A 22,124-nucleotide genomic window follows, 5' to 3' on the forward strand; every position below is an offset into this window, starting at 1 on the left:
GGAAGGCTGGCTGCTGAACGATACGAAATAGTAAACAACAGCTGTTCACTTTCACTAACTCTTTAGCTAATCGTCATGTTAATCAGTCAAATGAAATCCCTATCAGTATCCTATATATCCTATCAGTATGTAAAAGATCGAATTTTGATTGATTTGTAAAGTAAAAAATAACTTCAATCAAGGCACAACTTCTACTCCGGTCCTCTGGGTGGCGCTAGTGCGCATTATAAAGTAATTCAACAGTTTGCAGTCCAGTGCTGTAGGAAACACAGCTCACTTGACTTCACTCTATTGTATTATTGAATTATATTATTTAGTTAATTATTACATGACTTGGGTTCTTGTTCCTTGGCCCATGAAAACCTACTGCGATCAGAAATAGACATGTTGGTCCTTGAATATGAATATCAGCTATGAATGAGTTAGCAAGACTCCCAGGCTATATTTACAGACTCAGTATTTTGAAAGAATTAAACATACAGTACCACATCTGTTTTTAGTGTGTAACTTTTTTTTTCCTGACTGCTGTGCCCCACTTTTACACATGTTGTATTTTAATGTATCTTTTACTCTATTTTTTCTGTAAAGCATCTTTGAGTATTTTGAAAAGCGCCATACAAATAAAATGCATTATTATTATTATTATTATTATAATTCACTACCCAGTGTTGCGTCTATGTAGAATTTGCTCAATTTTGAGGGAATGTACCATTTTATCTCATTTGATTTGAGTGGGAGCGGCTCATTTATTTGAAAAGAATGTCTGTAACAGCTGCTCAACCACATAAATTAGTCATACAATATGCTTATGAAATACTAACATTGATCCTGCAGAAGCAAATGTTTTGAATGAGTGACAGCAATTGATTGACTGGCAACCAGTTCTGGGTGTACCTTGTCTGTCGCGCATAAGTCAGCTGGGATAGGCGCCACTCACCTGCAACCATAATGAGGACAAGCAGTATAGAAAATGGATGGATGACAAACCAAAGCCATATACTGTATAATAGTTAATATATAACATATTTCATGAAGCATTGTTACATTTATGCTTGGCAGGATTGGCATAACAATCACATTTAAATCAATCATATTTACTCAGCTCTTCGCCAGTCTTTGTATATGTTCTCTATCAATGAAATATATAGCATGGCTGTATTAAGCTACATTGTTCTTGGCGGAGATTCACAGTAACGGTGTATGAAATGAGCACAGCCACTGGCTCGGCCTACTTCTGATTTCCCTTGATGACATGAGATGGTCTTCCTCGTGAACACAAACAGACATGCTCACATCACATGGCTATCTCCTAACAATATGACAGCGCAGTCCCTCACTTTTTCTCTTGCGCGTGCGTATGTCTGGTTGGGGATTTGTTAGTAGTGCTTTTTGTCATTAACAATGCAGTGAGCTTGTGCTTTTGTACCTGGGTGTCCATGCGTACGAGGACCAGAAGCTTCTAAACGCTGCCCTTTGTTTGCTTGTGTGTGTGTGTGTGTGTGTGTGTGTGTTTGTCTGCCTGTACTGCACCCTGCACACAGAGCACATACTCAGTTTGTGTAGCATGCACAAATAAATTGGAATTCTAAAGTGAGGCTACAAAGTATATCAAGTATCATTGTGACAAGAACACAGCATACAGTTATTATGTATTGTTAGGAGTATTTTTGTTGTCCTTTTTTCATCTCAACAGTAGAATTTTTTAGCTCAAAACGCTCAGTTTCAGAGGGCATTGTGGGCAACTGTTCTTTTGTGATGTCACAGATTTCCTTATGGGCATGGATGTAGGCGCAGAACACTCTCTGCCCTCCCCCAAGCTCTGCCTCTCTGTTTATGAAACAATCTCAGAAGTTATTATATTTGGCCCACCCACAGTTAGGAGACCCGAGTTTAATTCCACCCTCGGCCATCTCTGTGTGGAGTTTGCATGTTCTCCCCGTGCATGCGTGGGTTTTCTTCAGGTACTCCGGTTTCCTCCCACATTCCAAAAACATGCTAGGTTAATTGGCGACTCTAAATTGTCCATAGGTATGAATGTGAGTGTGAATGGTTGTTTGTCTGTATGTGCCCTGTGATTGGCTGGCGACCAGTCCAGGGTGTACCCCGCCTCTCGCCTGAAGACAGCTGGGATAGGCTCCAGCACCCCCGCGACCCTCGTGAGGAAAAGCGGTAGAAAATGAATGAATGAATATTATATTTGGCACTTCCCAGCAAGAGAAAAATATTTTTATCTGTCAACAGGACTGTTTTTGTGAACATTAACGTGAAATATTTGCCAAACTGTTGCTGAAGCCAGAAGCAGCGTGCTCTCGCCGGGAAAGGTGTGTTAATGTCAGACGCGCTGTGCGTCCATGCAGCGCCCTCACATCCGGCTTCTGAGCTCCACAGCACCAACAGTGCCTCTGACAAAGTGTGTCCGACAATGAGTACTCCTCCTTGGACCGGCAAGGTTGGAGGCAACGCCAGACGTCTGACTTCTCCTGAGCGCCACCGCTCCAGACTTTGGCCCTACTTTTACATTATTGTCTGGTCTAATTTACATAAGACGACTCTGACACTGAGTTTCCTTACTCGTGACCTGGCGTACCTTGGCACAGCCTGCAGTAGCGGGTGGCGGGGGAACAGAGGCTCAAAAACCTGCTGCTGTTTAAGATACTGGCAGTATTCTGACCAACGCATGCAACCAATATTTTATTGAGACACCTGGAAACTTTTAATCTGTGGGAAAAGAAGGCTGACACACTACCTCTACTAAATAAGACATCTGAAACATCAAAATTTATCAACGTTTATATGCACCAATAAAATGAGAATCTTCCTTCATCACAAGGCATCACTTCTGGCCAGTAGCCAACATGGCTGTGGAACTTTTTGCATTGAAGATGACTGACATTTCACTGATAACAAACCCCCAAACCTAAGGCCATGATCTTTATGCAGCAGAAAGCTCCTTCACAACCATCAAAGTAGTCCACTGCTTGGCTAACGAGCAAAAGCCTCACACATAATAATAATGACCTGGCCCCCTTCTTCACATGATTGAAGCCTTATGAGAATTTGTGTGCTGGGCTCAAACGTGAGATTTACACCAAGTGAAGATAATGCGCCTCTTTGAACAGTATCTGGGAGCCTGTGATTGCTGCTTCAGCGAAACTTGACCATGAACTGATTAAGAAACTCAGCAGAAGGATGGTAGTTGTTGAAAAGTAGGTTGGCTATATTGGTTGGTGAATCTGCTTGAAATGCCAAAATATTATATAAAGGTTATTTTCGACTTGTTTTTTAAATAAATATTTGTGTGGGGGATTTGGAATATCACTACCAAGTAATTGTGCACACTCATTGTTATATACATTAGACCAGTGTTTTTCATCCTTTTTTGAGCCACGGCACGTTTTTTACATTGGAAAAATCTTGTGGCACACCACTAACCAAAAATGTTACAAAATGTCACCACGACCTCACACGGGGCATGTCTATCGGAGGAACAAGGTAGATGTTGCCACACGGACCAATATTACATTGCTCTGCCAGTCTTTACACCACAGACACTCGACAGTAGCCACGTTTTTACATGACGACTTTTTCTCTTTCCGAATGACCTTTCGGGAACCAATGGTATCCATAGAAAGGAATATTCCAATCTCTTGTCTACATGCGCCGTGAAAATCAAACACAATAGTCAATAGGGCATGCCCAGTAAAACGTAAACATCAACATCACGTGATACCGGCTTCCCCAAGTTTTTCTTTCACTTGTTGGAATAACTCCGTATTGCCAGTTTTTCGTCTGTCCAGTCTTGAAATTTAGTTTGAATCAAAAACAAACTTTGCTTAGTCCAGTGCCGATTGCTGGCCTCCATTTTTAAAAGTGAAGAACATCTGGATCTGCGTGTTACGTCATATCTGAGCATGCGCTGAAAGAACGCACCCGGGATAAATTTAAACGGGAAAAGATCACATTCAATTTTGCTAATATTTTATAATTAAACTCAGGACATGTTTTATATAGATATATATTTTCTTTTTTAATAAAAGTGGACTTGTGAATGGCGTATAGAAGGGTTTAGATTCTGTTCCACAGATGGCGCTAATGCACACGAAAGCTGCTTGCCAACCGCCAATAAACAACAGAAGAAGAAAAACACCACGAAGAAGGCGGCACCCTGACAACTTTCCGTTTGAGCGGGTACAAGATACCTCAATCGGATTGGTTAAAGGAATATTCCATCCCTGTTCAATTCTTTCCGTTTGAGCAAATAAACCAAATGCAATTGGAATATTTGTGTCCATGTACGTATACTATTGACATAATTGCTATTGACATAATATTTGCAAATTATGATTAATAAATGTTAATGATAAAAAATGATATTGGATAATTCCTCACGGCACACCTGACGGTTTCTCAAGGTACACTAGTGTGCCGCGGCACAGTGGTTGAAAATCACTGCATTAGACACTAAATATATCAATGACTGTTATAAGACTCATTTCAGATTAGATAAGCAATAATGATACAGAAATTTAAAGATAGATCTGAAGATCAACTATTTTTAACACATATTAACGGAATAGATGAGATGTTCACATTAGACACTGATACGGAAGAAAAAAGGAACATGAATGAGGCAAAATCCAATGGACTACGAAACTGTTCTGATGAGGCCGTTGAGCTTTTTCGAGAGCGTAGTAGATTGAAAGTCATTGAAAAACATTTAATTCAAGGGGCTGCGGCATCTCAACTGATTTCATTCGTGCTCTCAGTTCCCCCAAAATTTTGCTCATTTGCTTCCCTTGTGTGCAAGGCTGTTTTCAAGTGGCACTTCTTTCAGCTACACTGCATGTGCTCTTGAAATGTGTATGAGCATGAGTTACCATGGGAACTGCAGTGTGTCATCTGTGACAACACAAGATTTGATCACATTTAACAGACGACGGAAAAAAAGCAAATATGCTGCGAGTGGTCTGTGAACACTCAACAGAAGTTATTTGCACTGAGCATTTAAATGCATCATTGTATCTGGTATATTGTTTGAATGTATACACTGACCAGCTATGGCGGCATTCTTTGACATGATGACACAAAATATACATGTTAATATTATGACGATACAGATTTACACATGCACTGGAACAAACTCTTCTAAGATTTTAGATAGGACAGTCACTTGTTGCTAGGCAGAAATCATCAGGCTCAAACGTAACTGCTCCTTTATAAAACTTTTTTTTCTATTTTCACACCCACTAGGTTTTTTAAATGCAAACGAGAGGCTGACGGCAGGAATATTAATTCAGTATGATTAGAACTGTGAGGGCAGTGTGGGTTTTCTCTGGATACTGCGGCTTCCGCCCACATCCCAAAAATATGCATATTATACTAAATGGAGAGTACAAATTGTCCATAGGCGGTAATATAGCAATATGGAATGGGACACAATGACTGGACAGACTAAAATACTGCAAGTAGGAAGTAAATCTACAGTGGTGTGATTTATTTTATTTTATTTTTTTGCTTGTTTATCACACTTTGAGATCATCAAAAAAATTAAATATTAGTCAATGACAACACAACTGAATACAAAATGCAGTTTTGAAATGAAAGGTAGGAATCCAAACCTACATGGCCCTGTGTGATGTGAAAAAGTGATTGCCCCTAAACCTATCAAATATAACTGAGATTGATGAGCTCCATCAGTCTGTTAACCAAAGCTTTGGGACTCCAGCGAACCACAGTGAGAGCCATTATCCACGAATGGCGAAAATGTGTGAGTGTCCTAGTCAAAGTCCTGACCTGAATCCTATTGGTCAGCTTTTTTGTGGTTGACTATGGCGTATTATTATTATTATTATTATTATATAAAAAAATGTATACATCGAAAGTCGGACGTACTGAGCAAGAAAGATTGTTGCTATGTGGAGCACATCATCACTCCTGCGCCGGTATTATTAGCAGCAGAAAAAAAACGAAACTGATATGAACAGTTAATAATAACAGCAGATATTATTGGACATTCCTTAAATTTTCATATTTTTCTCATCTATGCCTTGCCAGAAAAAATCACATTGAGCAGCTGTGGTTACTACATTTCTAGGACAGAACTGAACCTTAACAGCTATTTTTATATTGTTTGACTCAAACCCGAATTTAGGTAGATATATGTTTTGGAGTAATATATAATTTATTTTTAGAACGAAATAACTGACAAACAAAAGACGGACGAAGAAGTAATACCAGACAGCCTGGGATCGAACACAGGTACTTTGCCATTGTAGGTTGGTCTGCATATACTATTATAGACCCTATAAAGGCTCTTTCATTTTATTTTGTCTTTGGTGACGGAGCAGAAAGAAAGTTTGGAGTAAAATCTCATGTAAATCTCCCCATCATTCATTAATGTCCAAAAAAACCCCCACATATCCTATCTTCCCCCCTTTTACACAGCCCCTGTTAATGCCACTGTTGATTCTCACAGGAATAAGTGACAAATTGTCCTGTGACAAAAGGGACTGGTACTTTTTTTTCTAAATACTGGATGATTTCATTTTTCAACACAACTCTTACTAGTACTATCCATTCATTAAGTAATTTTCTACCGCTTATCCTCATGAGGGTTGCCGAGGTGCTGGAGCCTATCCCAGCTGTCTTTGGGTGAGAGGCAGGGTACACCCTGGACTGGTGGCCAGCCAATCACAGGGCACATATAGACAAACAACCATTCACACTCACATTCATACCTATGGACAATTTGGAGTCGCTAATTAACCGAGCGGGCGGCACGGCGGTCGGGTGGTTACCGCGCAGACCTCACAGCTAGGAGACCGGGGTTCAATTCCACCCTTGGCCATCTTTGTGTGGAGTTTGCATGTTCTCCCCGTGCATGCGTGGGTTTTCTCCGGGTACTCCGGTTTCCTCCCACATTCCAAAAAAACATACTAGGTTAATTGGCGACTCCAAATTGTCCATAGGTATGAATGTGTGTGTGAATGGTTGTTTGTCTATATGTGCCCAGTGATTGGCTGGCGACCCCGCCTCTTGCCCGATGACAGCTGGGATAGGCTCCAGCACCCCCCGCGACCCTCGTGAGAAAAAAGCGGTAGAAAATGAATGAATAAATAATTAACCTAGCATGTTTATGGAATGAGGAAGCCCGAGTCCCCAGAGAAAACCCACACATGCACAGGGAGAACATGCAAACTCCACACGGAGATGGCCGAGGGTTTTTACTTTATTTTACTTTATTTTACTTTCGTACTCGGCAACACTTGGAAAATCCTCATTCAGAATGCATGATGTGAACTGTTTCACAATATACGCTGAGTAAAACTTAGAAATGTGCTCAAATTCCACACAAAAGTAGGAAAAACTGCTGGTGTGCTTGTACTTGCAGGCCTATGACCCATTTAGGACCAGGTTTCGGAGCACGCCCCACTTTTAGTTCTGCAAGGACACTGCTTGACACTGCTCACATCAGCTGATGTGATATAATACAGTACAGAGAGTCACACCGATTTTGTATTTTTATGTGTATTATGTTGAGTTTTGTAATACATGGTGTATACCAGTGCTGATTTAATGGGTTTTTAGAAGTGCAGCGTGTCTTCCATTTTAGCCACGGTTCTCCGAGACATTCAGATCTCTACCATTTGGTCCTCCTCTCTCAGCATCCCTCACTCGGCACACGTTCTGGCCGTTTCATGCTCCCCGTCTCTGCTCCCGCTGTCACATTCTCGTATTCCCATTTCCCACCCTCTCCTTTTTTCCCCCCTTCTCTCCACCTCTCCTCTCCCACACAGACATGCAGATGCGCACACACTTGCACTCCCTCCCCCTCTCTTTCCTTCCCTCTACATCATCTCTCACTCACCAGCAACGGCGGCACACAGCATCCTGAGCCTGTGGATCCCTTTACTTGACTAATTAGCCTTGAAGTGCCGTTGAAGATCATCATGTTCATCTTGGCAACCTAGCAGCGGACTGCAGACAGATAATTGGTTGGCAGGGACGGTGCAGGGTTGTCTGGCACGGGTGTGCTCTCTGTTCACTCATCTTGGACTTTACAGTGACCAAGCAGTAGAAGTGAAAGGAGGTTCTGCTTGTGAAGAGACCAGAGACCAAATCACAGAATGGACTGCTGGGGCGAATCCTAATAAAGACGAGGACTTTACGGAAGCTCTGGAGATTGCTTGAAACAAAGAAAGGTTTAAGGTGAGTTTTCGAGTGTGTGTGTGTGTGTGTGTGTGCATGGATGCAAATGTAGCACCACTTGTTGGACTGACACAAAAGTTAATATGTATATTTTTGTGACTTATATTTGTGTATTATTTGTGATGAGGATGTTATCTGTAAGTGTGCGGTTATGTGTGTGTGCTTGTGTGCGTACCAAACTGGTACTTTGTGCCCACGGAAAGCCTCTGGAAGCGCATCAATGTGAAAGTACAGCAGCACAAGAGACAATCAGTCATGCCAGCTTTATGCCCGATGGCATCTCTTGCTTTGGAAGATGGGCACATGAAAGACCCATTTTACTGTAAACTGTATTTCCCGTAAAATACTTGTGTGTGGGTGTGTGCGTGTGTGTGTACAGTATAAGTACTTATGCATTTTATAAAGAAGGATTTAGGTCGACAGTATATTCAGAACAGCTGTCAATTTAGCACAGTGTGCAGCACAATTTGATTTACTGTATAGTGGCAGAGGCGTTTATTATCCCAAAGGCATTTAAGGATATTTAAGGACAGTATCTATAGAGTGGAGGGTGTTAATAAGTTTTTTAATCAGGTTATATTCATTCATCATGAATAATCACCATTTGCAATTATATTTGAAATATGCCAATTTTTTATGTATTTTATAAACATACATTTGTATGTAACCCCTGTGTTGAGGCTGGTCCTTCTTTAGAAATTAGTGTCACAATAGCAAGAGAAACAGCAACATACACTTGCAGAGTTTATCCTCTGAAGCTTGCTGAACTGCACTGTAAGCTTAAACTCCTTTGGAAAACTTCAGCTTTACAGTTGCCATGATGGTGTCAGAAGATATAGTCAAGATAATTACAGACGACTGATGGGGAAAAAGGAGGCTTCTATTTTATGATGGACCGGATAAGTAATTGGGACACGGCGTCTGACACAGATTCTATAAGACATCAATACGGTACTGTCATTAGATCGGGGAGTTACGGCTGGTTGAATTGCAATGTGCATTTATTTCATTGTTGTAAATCTCCCCATATTATCAATGCAGGCTCCTATCTTGTAGGTTTATAGAATGCTGTTAAATTCATTAAGAAATTTAATGAGTTGAGACTCAGCTCATAGTGAATACAAGCATAGTGAATTAGCATCTCCCACGAGGAAGACTGCAATACAACGGAAAGAGGGCCATGTAAAGTATAAGATCACCAGCATGAATAATTAACCCCATCACTATTGTTTGAAGTGTACGTGTACAGTATATTTGTATGCACACTGCATACTTATAAGTCATATTACACAGCTGAAGGTGGAGGCTGGAAGTCTTTGTGACCTCTTTTCAAACAGCAGGAAACAAGCTTTGTTCTGGTTCACACATCAAATTACAAACCATTTAGAGGTTCTGAACCCATCAAAAATTGATTTGATTCCTGAGCGGTTGGTTCTCTGCCGGGACCAACAGATTTTAATTTTTCAAATGTGAAATGTGACGGCATCAGTGAGTGCATCATTCTTTACATCCCATTTTGAAACAGCCTTGATTCAATTGGTTCTGCTTAAGTCTTGTTACCCAGCTTCAGAATGAAGTATTTTACCTCACATTTACTGAATGTGGTCATCAACTTACTGTACAAGCACTACCGTAAAATGTCACATTGGTGACCTGGATGAGAGTGCAGTTTGGGGGGAGTGTAACGGATGCCAATGTTGTTTCAGTATGTTAAAAGAGTTTCAGCTAAATTGAAAGGAAAGTTATACAAAACTGTGGTGAGACCAGCCATGTTGTTTGGTGTAGAAACAGTGCCAGTGAGGAAAAGACAGGAAGCAGATCTGGAGGGAGCAGAGATGAGTAAGCTGAGGTTCACATTGGGAGTGACCAGGATGGATAGGATCAGGAACGAGAACATCAGAGGCCTTGGCGATAACGTCAGAGAGGCCAGACTGAGATGGTTGGGACAAGTCTAGAGGAGAGCTATAGTGAATATATTGGTAGTAGGATGCTACGTTTAGAGCTAACAGCTAGGAGGCGTAGAGGAAGACTAAAGAGGAGGCTTATGGATATAGTGGAGGAGGACATGAGGGTAGATGGTGTGAGAGACAGATGCAGAAGACAGGGTTGGATGGAGGAGATTGATTTGCTGTGGCGACCCCTGAAAGGAAAAGCCCTAAGAGAAAGAAGAAGCAACAAGATGCCAACATAGTGCTGGTTGGACCAGATGGGTTACACATTGAAAATATATCTTAGTAGAACCAACTACAACTTGTTCAAAGGAGATTTGACAAAACACAAGAACATGCTTGACTCAGTTCTATAGACGTCCCTCATTTATCATGGTTAATTGGTTCCAGAATCGACCACTATAAGGGAATTTCCGCAAAGTAGGATTCAATATTAATAAATTGAATGTTTTTCTATTATACCATAAAAACCCTGTTCATGACTTTCCAAAGATTTTTTTTTACATTACTAAACAAGAAAATAACAAGAAATAACACCCCTATAGTCACCTTTATACTCATTCATTCATTCATTTTCTACCGCTTTTTCCTCACGAGGGTCGCGGGGGGTGCTGGAGCCTATCCCAGCTGTCTTTGGGCAAGAGGCAGGGTACGCCCTGGACTGGTCGCCAGCCAATCACAGGGCACATATAGACAAACAACCATTCACACTCACATTCATTCATACAGAGATTGCCGAGGGTGGAATTGAACCCTGGTCTCCTAGCTGTGAGGTCTGCGCGCTAACCACTCGACCGCCGTGCCGCCACCTTTATACTCGTATTACCAAAGTATAGTAGACATGGGCAAGCAATAATAAGGCACAATAACTCACTTAGCATTGGAAAGGTTCCTTATCATTATAGTAGTAGTATCTTGAACATAACATGGATCGATTAATAAAATCGATCAACATTAGCCTCACTATGACATTTGTCATTTAATTAATATGTTCATGCCAGCCTGACATCAATCTGGCAATCATAGGCATACTATACATTCCCACTGTACTGCTAGGTTTGTTTATATCACATTGCGCCCCGCTTATGCGGAGACTATGGGATCTCACAAAGCAGAGCAATATATCGAGCTAACTAGTTAGCGTCTGAATTATTTATTATAAACTTAAGAATGAGTTTGAAACTAAATGAGGACGAAAGACAAAATAAGCAGCCAAAAACGGACCAGTTCCTGATAGAATAACAGGCAATTATTTATTCATGAATACATTTTTGACAAAATGCGATATTCGCAATGTAACGCGGGGCGACTGCATTCGCTTCGGTTTTCTGACAATGGAGGCGAATGACTGTCAGGGTTGTTAGTAAGTCGACACATTTTTTCCACAGGTAGACGATGCAAGTAAAATGGTGGTTACGATGCAATGGAAAAGAAGCGTAAAAGCAAAAAGCTATCAATTTGCGGGGGACGTGGGATAGGTACCTTAGGTACCTTGACAAGACGAGATAAATCTACATAAATAAAATACACAGGGTGATAAACTGTACACCGAAAAGAGGAACGGACTGAGAGAAACTAGCGAAGTAAAATACAAGCGGGTATTTAAATTGGCAACATTCATTCCCACCTATCTCTAGCGTTCAGGTTCTCTGTGCTTTGTAAACCTGCCTTCTCAACAGTAACAACCATCGATCGGGGCACGGGCGACAAGGTGGCAATAGCTTTGCAGTTGTCATCATGAAGATAAGCATGTGAGACCGCAACCATCTGGTGTTCAACTACATCAAATAACGGAATACTAAAATAAAAACTGTCCCTTCTGGGCTTTTGATAAAAATATAATTTTGCAGCTCTGTGATGTTAGCAATACGAGTGTTGTAGTATCTGATCACATTGGAACTTTAAAAGCTTTTTTGTCCCAAAATGGCCTTCGCCTTGTTACTGCCTCTCCATTCTTTTGTTCCACTTCATTCACAATCATTATGTGAAACATGAACACATTTTTTTTTCCTTTTTCTAGTGCGAGAAAACGAGTTAATATAAGCTAGCTAGCAACCAGCGTCATAGGAAAATTTGGACGCTAAACCACTCAACCTAAAAAAAACCCCAACACTGTTCCATTTACATACCTGACTTGTATATTAACCAAGCTACAGCAATATTATTATTATTATTATTATATAGCAGCTAACATGAAAAACAATTTTTAGCTCATCAACTAACACGACACATCGCTAATCGCTAGTCTCAGCGTCATTCACACACAGAAGAGTGGATACCTAGCACTCACTTTCTCTGCAAAGACTCAACAAGATGCTCATTTGCCGTCAGCATTTTTCTACCTGAGGACTGGAGCACACGTCTTGTGCTGGAAGACACAGCCATCCCATGTCACCGCTTTTGTTGTTGACAAAACTAGCATAATATGTATCAATGTGCCGAGAATGGAATAGTATAATTGTATGTATATTGTAATTAGAGATCGACCAAAATGCTTTTTTGGGGGCCAATACCGATTTTTTTCCATCACCCTTAGCCGATGGCCGATTTTGCTTGGGCCGATTTTGCTTTTGCTGGAAGACACAGCCATCCCATGTCACCGCTTTTGTTGTTGACAAAACTAGCATAATATGTATCAATGTGCCGAGAATGGAATAGTATAATTGTATGTATATTGTAATTAGGGCTCGACCGATATGTTTTTTTTGGGGCAGATACCGATTTTTTTCCATCACCCTTAGCCGATGGCCGATTTTGCTTGGGCCGATATATGTGGCCGATATTGCTTTTGATCCCTGAATTTACATGAAAAAATGACCATGATAACAAATATTACAGGTCTCATGTTTAAACAAATATTTATTGAAATGTAAACTCTGAACACAGTAGGATTCAGCTTTCTTAAACACACATTTAAACGGCATTATCAACTTTAAAAGGAATAAATATTCAACCATGTGCGTAGTTTAAATTTTCTCCGCAGTGTGACGCTAGTGAGAGTGCTTTTATTCGTCTGTTGCGTTGGTATGTGATGTTTTTGGTCTTGTTGTCACACCATGACATAAACTGTTATGCCTAGCGATCACCCAGTGAAATGTGATGGGCTTAGTAAAATGTTAAAAGCAAGCTAACTCTATTACCTTTGAAATCACGCCCTTGTTGTGATTCAACAGTGGGGGCGGGGCGACTACGTGTGTTGCGGAGTCGTCTGCCGCAACACAAAGCTGCCCCGGCGGATGCCGGACTGTAAATCATGCGGTGGAAAAATACATCGCCGAACCCACGCGAGTATCGGCTGATACCGATACAAGGAAAAAACGCAAATATCGGCCGGCCGATGTATCGGTCGATCCTTAATTGTAATATAAATGTACGCTCTCATTGGGATGCCGACTGATGGTATAGCTGTATCTTTCAGCACAAGACGTGTGCTCCTTGTTGAGCTGGTAACTTCAAAATAGTCCTCAGGTAAAAAAAAAACAAGACCAACTTTGAGATTCATAATTTCCCAAAAAGTGCAGTTCTCCTTTTAGGTTCCTTTTAGAATTGGAGAAGTTTACCAATCAACTTTTATCATTTTAGCTCCCTATTATTATTTTCGACTGCTGAGTCTGCTTGCTTTCACCCTCTCTTCTTCTTCTTCTGTGAATATCTGCATCATGGCTTTGTCTCTCTCTTATCTTTTTCTATCAGGCTTTTGTTTTTGATCATCACTTCTATGCTTTCAGTAGTCTTCTCCTCTTTCTATCTCACTTTGTCCTGAAATATTCTTTTGATTGTCTAACCTACCTGTCTACCTACCTGGGTGTGTGTTTTGTGTGACATGAAGAGGGATTTTCTCTTAGTGGGAATCACTGCATGGGCATGTACTGAACGGTACTGTCAGAGTGGGTCTACATAAAAATACACTTAGCAGACGCTTCATAAGATATACTTGAACAAACAATGGGTGCTCAATCAAGCAAAAAGGGTAGTTGTTTTTTTGCAACGTGTGGAGCTGTACTGTAGGCAACATCCCTTTTGGGTTTTTTCATTTGGGTATAAGGAATATTTAAAGTATATTACTTACGTATATTTGGATTTGAGAGATGTATACATGAAAGCCAAGAGGTGGCACCAAACCACTTCTCTCTTAAGCTTGAAGTCAGTCCTAAAATGTATTTTAGTGGTTAGCACACCACTCACAGCTAGGAGACTCGCGTTTAATTCCACCCTCGGCCATCTCTGTGTGGAGTTTGCATGTTCTCCTCATGCATGCGTGGGTTTTCTCCGGGTACTCCGGTTTCCTCCCACGTTCCAAAAACATGCTAGGTTAATTGGCGACTCCAAATTGTCCATAGGTATGAATGTGAGTGTGAATGGTTGTTTGTCTATATGTGCCCTGTGATTGGCTGGCGACCAGTCCAGGGTGTACCCCGCCTCTCACCCGAAGACAGCTCGGATAGGCTCCAGCACCCCCGCAACCCTCGTGAGGATAAGCCATAGAAAATGAATGAATGAAAATGTATTATTTTCAAAAAATGGGTCTTGAAAAACAGGTTGTCTTATTGTCAGAATTGTCTTATATTCTGTAGTTAATTTCTCCGCCCACGGCACTCCTCTAGGTACGCATACTCGCTGTGATTGGTTACACTCCCAAGTGCTCCTGAGGACTTCCGGATATGTAGCTCCGTGTTTACAAATTGATTTAATCGCATGAAACAACACTATTATTTGTTGTGGTTTTTGTTTACAGGGTGTGAAGAAATAAACACACATTCATCATAGGCTAAAAAGCATAAATAAAGAAAACCACTTTATATTTAATATTGTTTTACAATTGCACTAGTAAACGGTGAACAGTTTTAGGTGGTGATGGATGTGATTTATTAGATTGTGTTTTATTTTAATAACAAGGTCAGTCTTTAAACTAGTTCAAAATCGAAACGGTGAAATATTATATATTTGAACTACTAAAATTTATACTGTGTGAACTGAATATAAAAAAAATATTATTATTAATATATATATTGCACGACACGGAATGAAGTTTAAGATTTGTGTTTTAGATCCCATTCTGTAAAATGTGTTGCCTAGCTCTCCACTATGCTCTCAGTGTGCCACGGCAGCTGACAGCGCACTGATTGCGTGTTAGAGCACGTATTGTTGCTCAATGAGAAGACAACCTGCGATCAGTATGTGTTTTCACTTTTACGTCCTCGAACACCAGAAAACTCTCTATCGACACCAGAAAAAGTAGCAAGATTTGGGGCTGGTCGCTTTTGAGAAAATATGTCGCTGGGAGTGATTGGAATATCGCCAGCTTTAGCAACAAAGTCGCCAAGTTGGCAACACTGCTGGGAAGAAGGTCAATATTGACGGACTCATTGGCTCATAATGGCTACTAAAAGTCATCCAAAGTGTGGAAGTATTTTGAAAAGGTTAAAGATGGCTCCAGAAAGTGAAATGCAACTTGTGTCAGCAACCTCTTACATATGACATGACATCAACCAACAGTGTATCATTCAAAACAGCTAAGGCTGTTACACAATTACATTTTATATCCTGCAGGTACATTTTTTTGCAATAAATTAGGCTTTGGCAAGTTGTTTTTTGTTCTGTGTGCACTATGACTGAGTTTCGGTTTCATTCATCTTGCTTTCTGTTTGGTTCGTGAGTTTTGGCCTCTTCTGCGATTGACTCTGTGACCCCTGATATAGCCTATCATAACCACACATGACTCCAAATTGTCTGAGACTGCTTTTGTGAGTGAGAGTCATGAATAAATACATTTATCCGAGTTGAATTAATATTTTTTATCAAGTTTAACTCACAAAGGCTGCATGGTGGACGAGTGGTTAGCGCACAGGCCTCACAGTTAGGAGACCTCGGTTCGATTCTCCACTCGGCCATCTCTGTGTGGAGTTTGCATGTTCTCCCCGTGCATGCGTGGGTTTTCTCCGGGTATTCCGGTTTCCTCCCACATTCCAAAAACATGCTAGGTTAATTGGCGACTCCAAATTGTCCATAGGTATGAATGTGAGTGTGAATGGTTGTTTGTCTATATGTGCCCTGTGATTGGCTGGCGACCAGTCCAGGGTGTACCCCGCCTCTCGCACGAAGACAGCTGGGATAGGCTCCAGCACACCCGCGACCCTCGTGAGGATAATCAGTAGAAAATGAATGAATGAAAAGACACAAATTTTGTGTTTTATTCCTTTGTTTGAACTTGAAGTGTTCCCTCATTGTGCATCCCCAAGCACCCATTAGAGCACTCACACGGAACAAACGAAATGAACTGAAGCTTACCAATGACCCTTCCAGATGATTGACACACGGCTGGTGGCCCAGAGGCGGGAGATGAAACTTCTTGAGGACAGAGGCCAGCAGAAGACAAGCACCTATATTGTACCCTGCTTTCTCCTTGTTGAGGTGAGTGTGGATGTTTGACACCGAATGATGGTAATGGTAATGGTTTAATTTCATTTGAACATGCATCAGATTACAATTGAATGCATCACATAATCAGTTCACAGTTCCACATGTCCAAAAGGAGTAGGAAGAAGCAAAGCTTATTAAATCCTACCCCTCCATCTGGTACTTTTACAATCAGTAACTGTTATATTTGTTCACTTCCTGCTTTCCTAATATAGTTAATTTTTTTTAAGTTTTTTTTTCTATTTGCCACGTACCAAAGTACAAGGTGATATGACCATCCAATGACATAATGGGTACCATAGTAACTATCAATATAGTGATATATATAGCACATCATGACTGGTTCAAGACTCTTCATCCTTGTATTTAGCAAACATCAACTGCTTGTATTGTTTCTTGAATTGGCTCATCGTTGTGCATTGTTTGAGGTCCTTACTCAATCCATTCCATAGTTTGATTCCACATACTGAAATGCTATGGCTTTTTAACGTAGTCCTAGCATATAAGTGTTTCAAATGTAGTTCTTCCCTGAGATCATATTTCTCCTCTCTTGTAGAGAAGTATTGGATGACATTTTTAGGTAATTGGTTATTTTTAGCCTTATGCATTATTTTAGCTGTTTGAAGATGAACTATATCAGCAAGTTAAGTATTTGTGATTTTAGAAATAAGGAGTTAGTATGCTCTCCGTAGGTGGCATTATGAATTATCCTTACTGGCCTTTTTTGCAGTACATTTAGCGAGTGAAGATTGCTTTCATAGTTATTATCCTATATTTCCACACAATAAGTAAGATATGGTAGAACCAGGGAGCAATAAAGATTGTGGAGTGATTTCTGATTAAGAACAAATTTTGCTTTGTTCAATACTGAAATATTTCTGGCCACCTTATGTTGTATATTTGTAATATGAGGTTTCCAGCTCATATTTTTATCTATTGTGATCCCCAGAAATGTATTTTCCTTCACCCTTTCAATGTCTACACCGTCTATTTGTATTTGCTGGTGCGTGTCCTTTCTGCTGTTACCCAACAGCATGATTTTAGTTTTATGGGGACTCACTTTTAACATAACATGAATTTTAAAATCTCATCCAGTCACAAACGTTAAAGTTCTACGTCGCATTCAGTGCTACAAAACTGTTTGCACTTGTCTTCTTCGCTTGGGTTGCACATACGTTGCGAGAGCAGACCAGCTGGTCCTAATTAGATATGCACGTGGTGGGAAGAGGTGCTGCTGTGTGGTTTTATGTAACATCATAGTGCATCATTCAAATGATGAGGATATAGCTGTCGTCTACAACCAACATAAGAACAAATGCATTCATCTGAATAACGGAGTGCTGCTATATGAGTTAGTGTACAGTATATTATAATGGAGAGATGATGACTCCACTTACATATCTGTTTGATGGACAAGTGGCTCATTTGCATATGAATGTTCCCTTCATCTTTGTCTTCTCTTACTCTCACTCTGTTGCACAGTTCTTTTTTCCGCGGCTTCACATGCTTCTTAGGGCGGATTAAAAACAACAATGAGCATCAGCTGGGAAAGTGACAGAATTAGCAGGCTTTTATTCAGTCCACTGACTCCCATAACATGATGGATTTGATTAATTAGCACTTCTGGAAATGATCAGAGGATGGCAGTTCCAAATTAACGCGAGATAGATAGATTTCTGGTACAGTTTGGGCCATGAGAAGACATTCCTGTGTCGCTTAGCGTTTATGAAAGTAGAGACTGGGGCTTGCTATTGAAGTCTTAAATGTCATACAAGTGGTAACAAGCAGGGGGACGTGGGCGTCGTCACATTGGTACAACACAGTTACCATTTGCATCAGTACATGTACAGTACATATGAATACTGGTTCATGTTTAGAGGGCTCTAGACATGTTAAAAGCTGTATTTATACGATCATAAACACGTTTTATATGCCACAACTACAAATAATTTCCATTTATTATAATTGAAATGATAAACAAGGGATGAAAAGGTACCCTTAACATGTGCCTTCTTACTTGTCTAATCTTCCGCAATATTAATTTTACCTGATTTACCTGTTTACTTTTGGGGAAGGATCTTAACAGTTTTTAGGTAAACCAAATTTGCAGGTTCCTTGTATTGTTTGAAACCACACATAGTTTTGCACTGCATTATGATAGCAAGGAATCTTGGCGAATTCTCACAAAAATGCATTGCCATGGTAACTGATGCTCCATTCCACTTTTGTTCCAACAGGGTATGAATTTTTTTTTCTTTTTAATAAGATAACAAAACCACAGTTGGCCTAGTTGTTATGGATATTTGACATTCTGATTGTAGTGAGGATGTTGAGAGAGTGTCTGAGGAAGTTCAGAGATAAGAGTATTGTGGCTTCCCCAGACGAGCATCATGTTTGAAGACAGATGTTATGTGCTGGATGTATTGCTTTGTGATTACTGACCTTTACTTAGCCGACTTAACTTTCCGGCTTTAATTGTATGCAGTCATACTAATTATCATTCATCACAGTTAACACTGGAGGGATATATCCCATGAATATTGTCTTGAGGTAAATGGAACCAGTAAAAAAAAGGTTCCACTGTTCAAATTGAAATCAAATTCACTGATCTGGAAGGTAAGGGAATTTTAATGTATTTATGAAAAAAACTGGTTTTTTTCATATATATTATTTAATATATTATTTTATATTATATATTTATATATTGTATAAATATATTATATTATATATATAATATATGTGATATATTTATATTATATATTATTCATATATTTTTAATATATTAATATATTATTTATTTATTATTATTTATTATTTTATATATTTTTTATATTGTCTTGGGGTAAATGGAACCAGTAAAAAAAAGGTTCATCTGTTCAAATTGAAATCAAATTCACTGATCTGGAAGGTATGGCAATTTTAATGTATTCATGAATTTTTTTTTTTTTTTCATAAATACAAAAAACCCACAGCTTTTTTTAATGGCAATTTTAATGTATTTATGAAAAAACAGATTTTTTTCATAATTACAAAAAACACAGATTTTTTTCATAAATACATTAAAATTGCCATACTTTCCAGATCAGTGAATTTTATTCATGAAAAAAACTGATTTTTTTTTCATTAATACAAACAAAAAACACCGAATTTTTGGTCATAAATACATTAAAATTGTCATACCTTCCAGATCAGTGAATTTGATTTCAATTTGAACAGTGGAACCTTTTTTTACTGGTTCTATTTACCCCAAGACAATATTCATGGGATATATCTCTCCAGTATTAACTGTGAGGAATGAAAAAAAATTCAGTTTTTTTTTTCCTGAGGAAATCCATTGTTTCATAAAATATTCCTTAACTCTTCCCACAACTTCCATCATTCCCTGTCTGCTCAGTGTAATCCTTGAAGGAGCCAATGGAATAAATCCCTAATAAATTGACCTAATTAGGAATGAAACCCAATTAGCCTGTGCCACTGCAGATGCATTCCAGGCCTGCAGGTCCTCTGAGCCGCACTGCAACAATGAGCTGAATGAGCTTTGTTCTCGTCTTTCTGCTCAGCGATGTCAATTATTAAAGCGTTGAGGTTTAAGAATTGAATGGCATTCTGACAGGATAAGTCCAAAGTCCAGGTTTTGAGATAGTGACTGCAGCTTAGTTTGGAGGAAGAGACCTGAGATGCCTGTAGGGAGGACATGTGATACGCATACTACGGTATAGATTGTTGTTTTATGGGATGTAAGATCCCATCTCTTGGTGTTGTGTTATTTCCAAACATCCTCCAACCTGCGACCATGTCTTCTTAGTGTAGCATCCAACGCATTAATACTCTTATTGTGTACAACAGGACACACATGCCATCACACAATATCCTGCAATCCCTGCAGGTTCACTCAGCGCATTAAGCTCGCTTTTATTTCTCCTCTTGTTCTCTTCCATTGGCTCATTCTCAGCATCCTTTAGAGATAAAAGGATGTTTTCAGCTTTCTTTTTTTTTATTATAACACTTGGTGCACTGCCCATTATTCTCTTTGACAGCCTCTCAACCTCTCCCCTGTCGCTCTTATTCGGCAGATCCAAGATCCATCAAGTGTCACTGCTCTCCAGAACTCATTGCCTTGAGTAATAATGTATATTTTACCTTCCGGAGCTCTACATGATCACCCCTCTTTGCCTCCTCTCTCCACTCAACATATGCATTATGTTTCCTATATTCCATGCTCAAGTGAGGAGCTCAGCCATCCGGGAGGGGCTCAGAGTGGAGCCGCTTCTCCTTCACATCAAGAGGAGTCAGTTGAGGTGGCTCGGGCATCTAGTCCGGATGCCTCCCGGACGCCTCCCTGGTGAGGTGTTTCGGGCATGCCCAGCCGGGAAAAGGCCCTGGGGCAGACCTAGGACACGCTGGAGGGACTATGTCTCACAGCTGGCCTGGGAACGCCTTGGTGTCCTCCCGGTGGAGCTGGAGGAGGTGGCCGGGGACCGGGGAGTCTGGGCTTCCTTACTAAGACTGCTGCCCCCACGACCTGGACCCGGATAAGTGGAGAAAAATGGATGGATGGATATTCCATTGCACCTCTGTCTGCAGTATTTTCAATTTTTGTCACAGGTCAGCAGACCTGTCTTCTATGGTAAACCTTCCTATGCACCTATTCAGTGTGTGCACACCATTCATTCATTCATTCATTTTCTACCACTTATTCTCACGAGGGTCGCGGGGGTGCTGGAGCCTATCCCAGTTGTCTTCGGGCCAGTCTCCATATATTCTGATTTGGCTACCATGTTATTGGCACCTGAATGAGAGTGTAAGTATATTTACATGTATGAAAACAAGCCCTCCCGCTGTTGTGTTCCTCTTGAAGCAGCTTGCTGTAACATAGCAACATAGGGCGCTCACTCCTTTGTTGTTTTACATTGCCATGTCATTACCTACGTATGTCTTTATTAGTTCATTTCTCTATATTGCAGTGATGTTGCAGACTCCCTGCTGCTCTTTATTTCATCGGCCATTTTCCTCATCCAGAATGAATGCGATGATGGCTATGTTCCTTATCAAGGCCGGTTTGTCATTATCTCTCTGTCTTGGGCTCAAACTTTCCAAGTTTCAACTCTCTACTTTATCCTTTACATCTCCTGTGAGTCATCATTTTCTTTCCATTTGCTCATTCTTGAATGTGAAAGCCAGCATTTATTTTACCATTCCCAAAAAGCAGAAATATTGTCTTATAGATTATAATCATTACAACACTATCCGGTCGTCCCTCATTTATTGTGGTTAATTGGTTCCAGACAGCAAGTAGGATTCATTATTAACTCATTTGCTCCCAAATCATTTATATGCCTTTTACCTTTTTTAGGCGAGAGGTGATGATGCAACTCCACAATTTTACAAGAGCTCTGCATGCATCTCTCCCATTGACATACTGTGCATGCTCAGGTTATGCATTGAAGGGCATGTCCACACACATATTTGAATCTTGCTCCTCAGTATAAATACGCTTGGCACATATTATGTTTATCTTGTGCTCGATATTGAGAAAAATAAAGAAAAACA

General features: G+C 40.2%; 1 protein-coding gene across 2 annotated transcripts in view; it reads left to right on the forward strand.

The window, feature by feature from the left end:
* Window positions 1-7,817: 7,817 nt before the first annotated feature.
* Window positions 7,818-22,124, forward strand: part of plppr2b (phospholipid phosphatase related 2b) — a 59,805-nt gene continuing 45,498 nt past the window's right edge. Inside the window, exons 1-2 of one of the 2 annotated variants that reach the window (XM_058091595.2) lie at window positions 7,818-8,208; window positions 16,461-16,568. In XM_058091595.2, coding sequence (XP_057947578.2) covers window positions 16,461-16,568 — 108 coding nt within the window. In that variant the 5' untranslated portion in view covers window positions 7,818-8,208. The remainder of the gene's footprint in view (window positions 8,209-16,460; window positions 16,569-22,124) is intronic. The other variant, XM_058091596.2, reaches the window with a different exon arrangement.

Source organism: Doryrhamphus excisus, linkage group LG9 (assembly GCF_037039965.1).
Source record: "Doryrhamphus excisus strain RoL-2023G ecotype Guam linkage group LG9, RoL_Dexc_Guam_v1.1, whole genome shotgun sequence".
Taxonomy (NCBI): Eukaryota; Metazoa; Chordata; class Actinopteri; order Syngnathiformes; family Syngnathidae; genus Doryrhamphus; species Doryrhamphus excisus.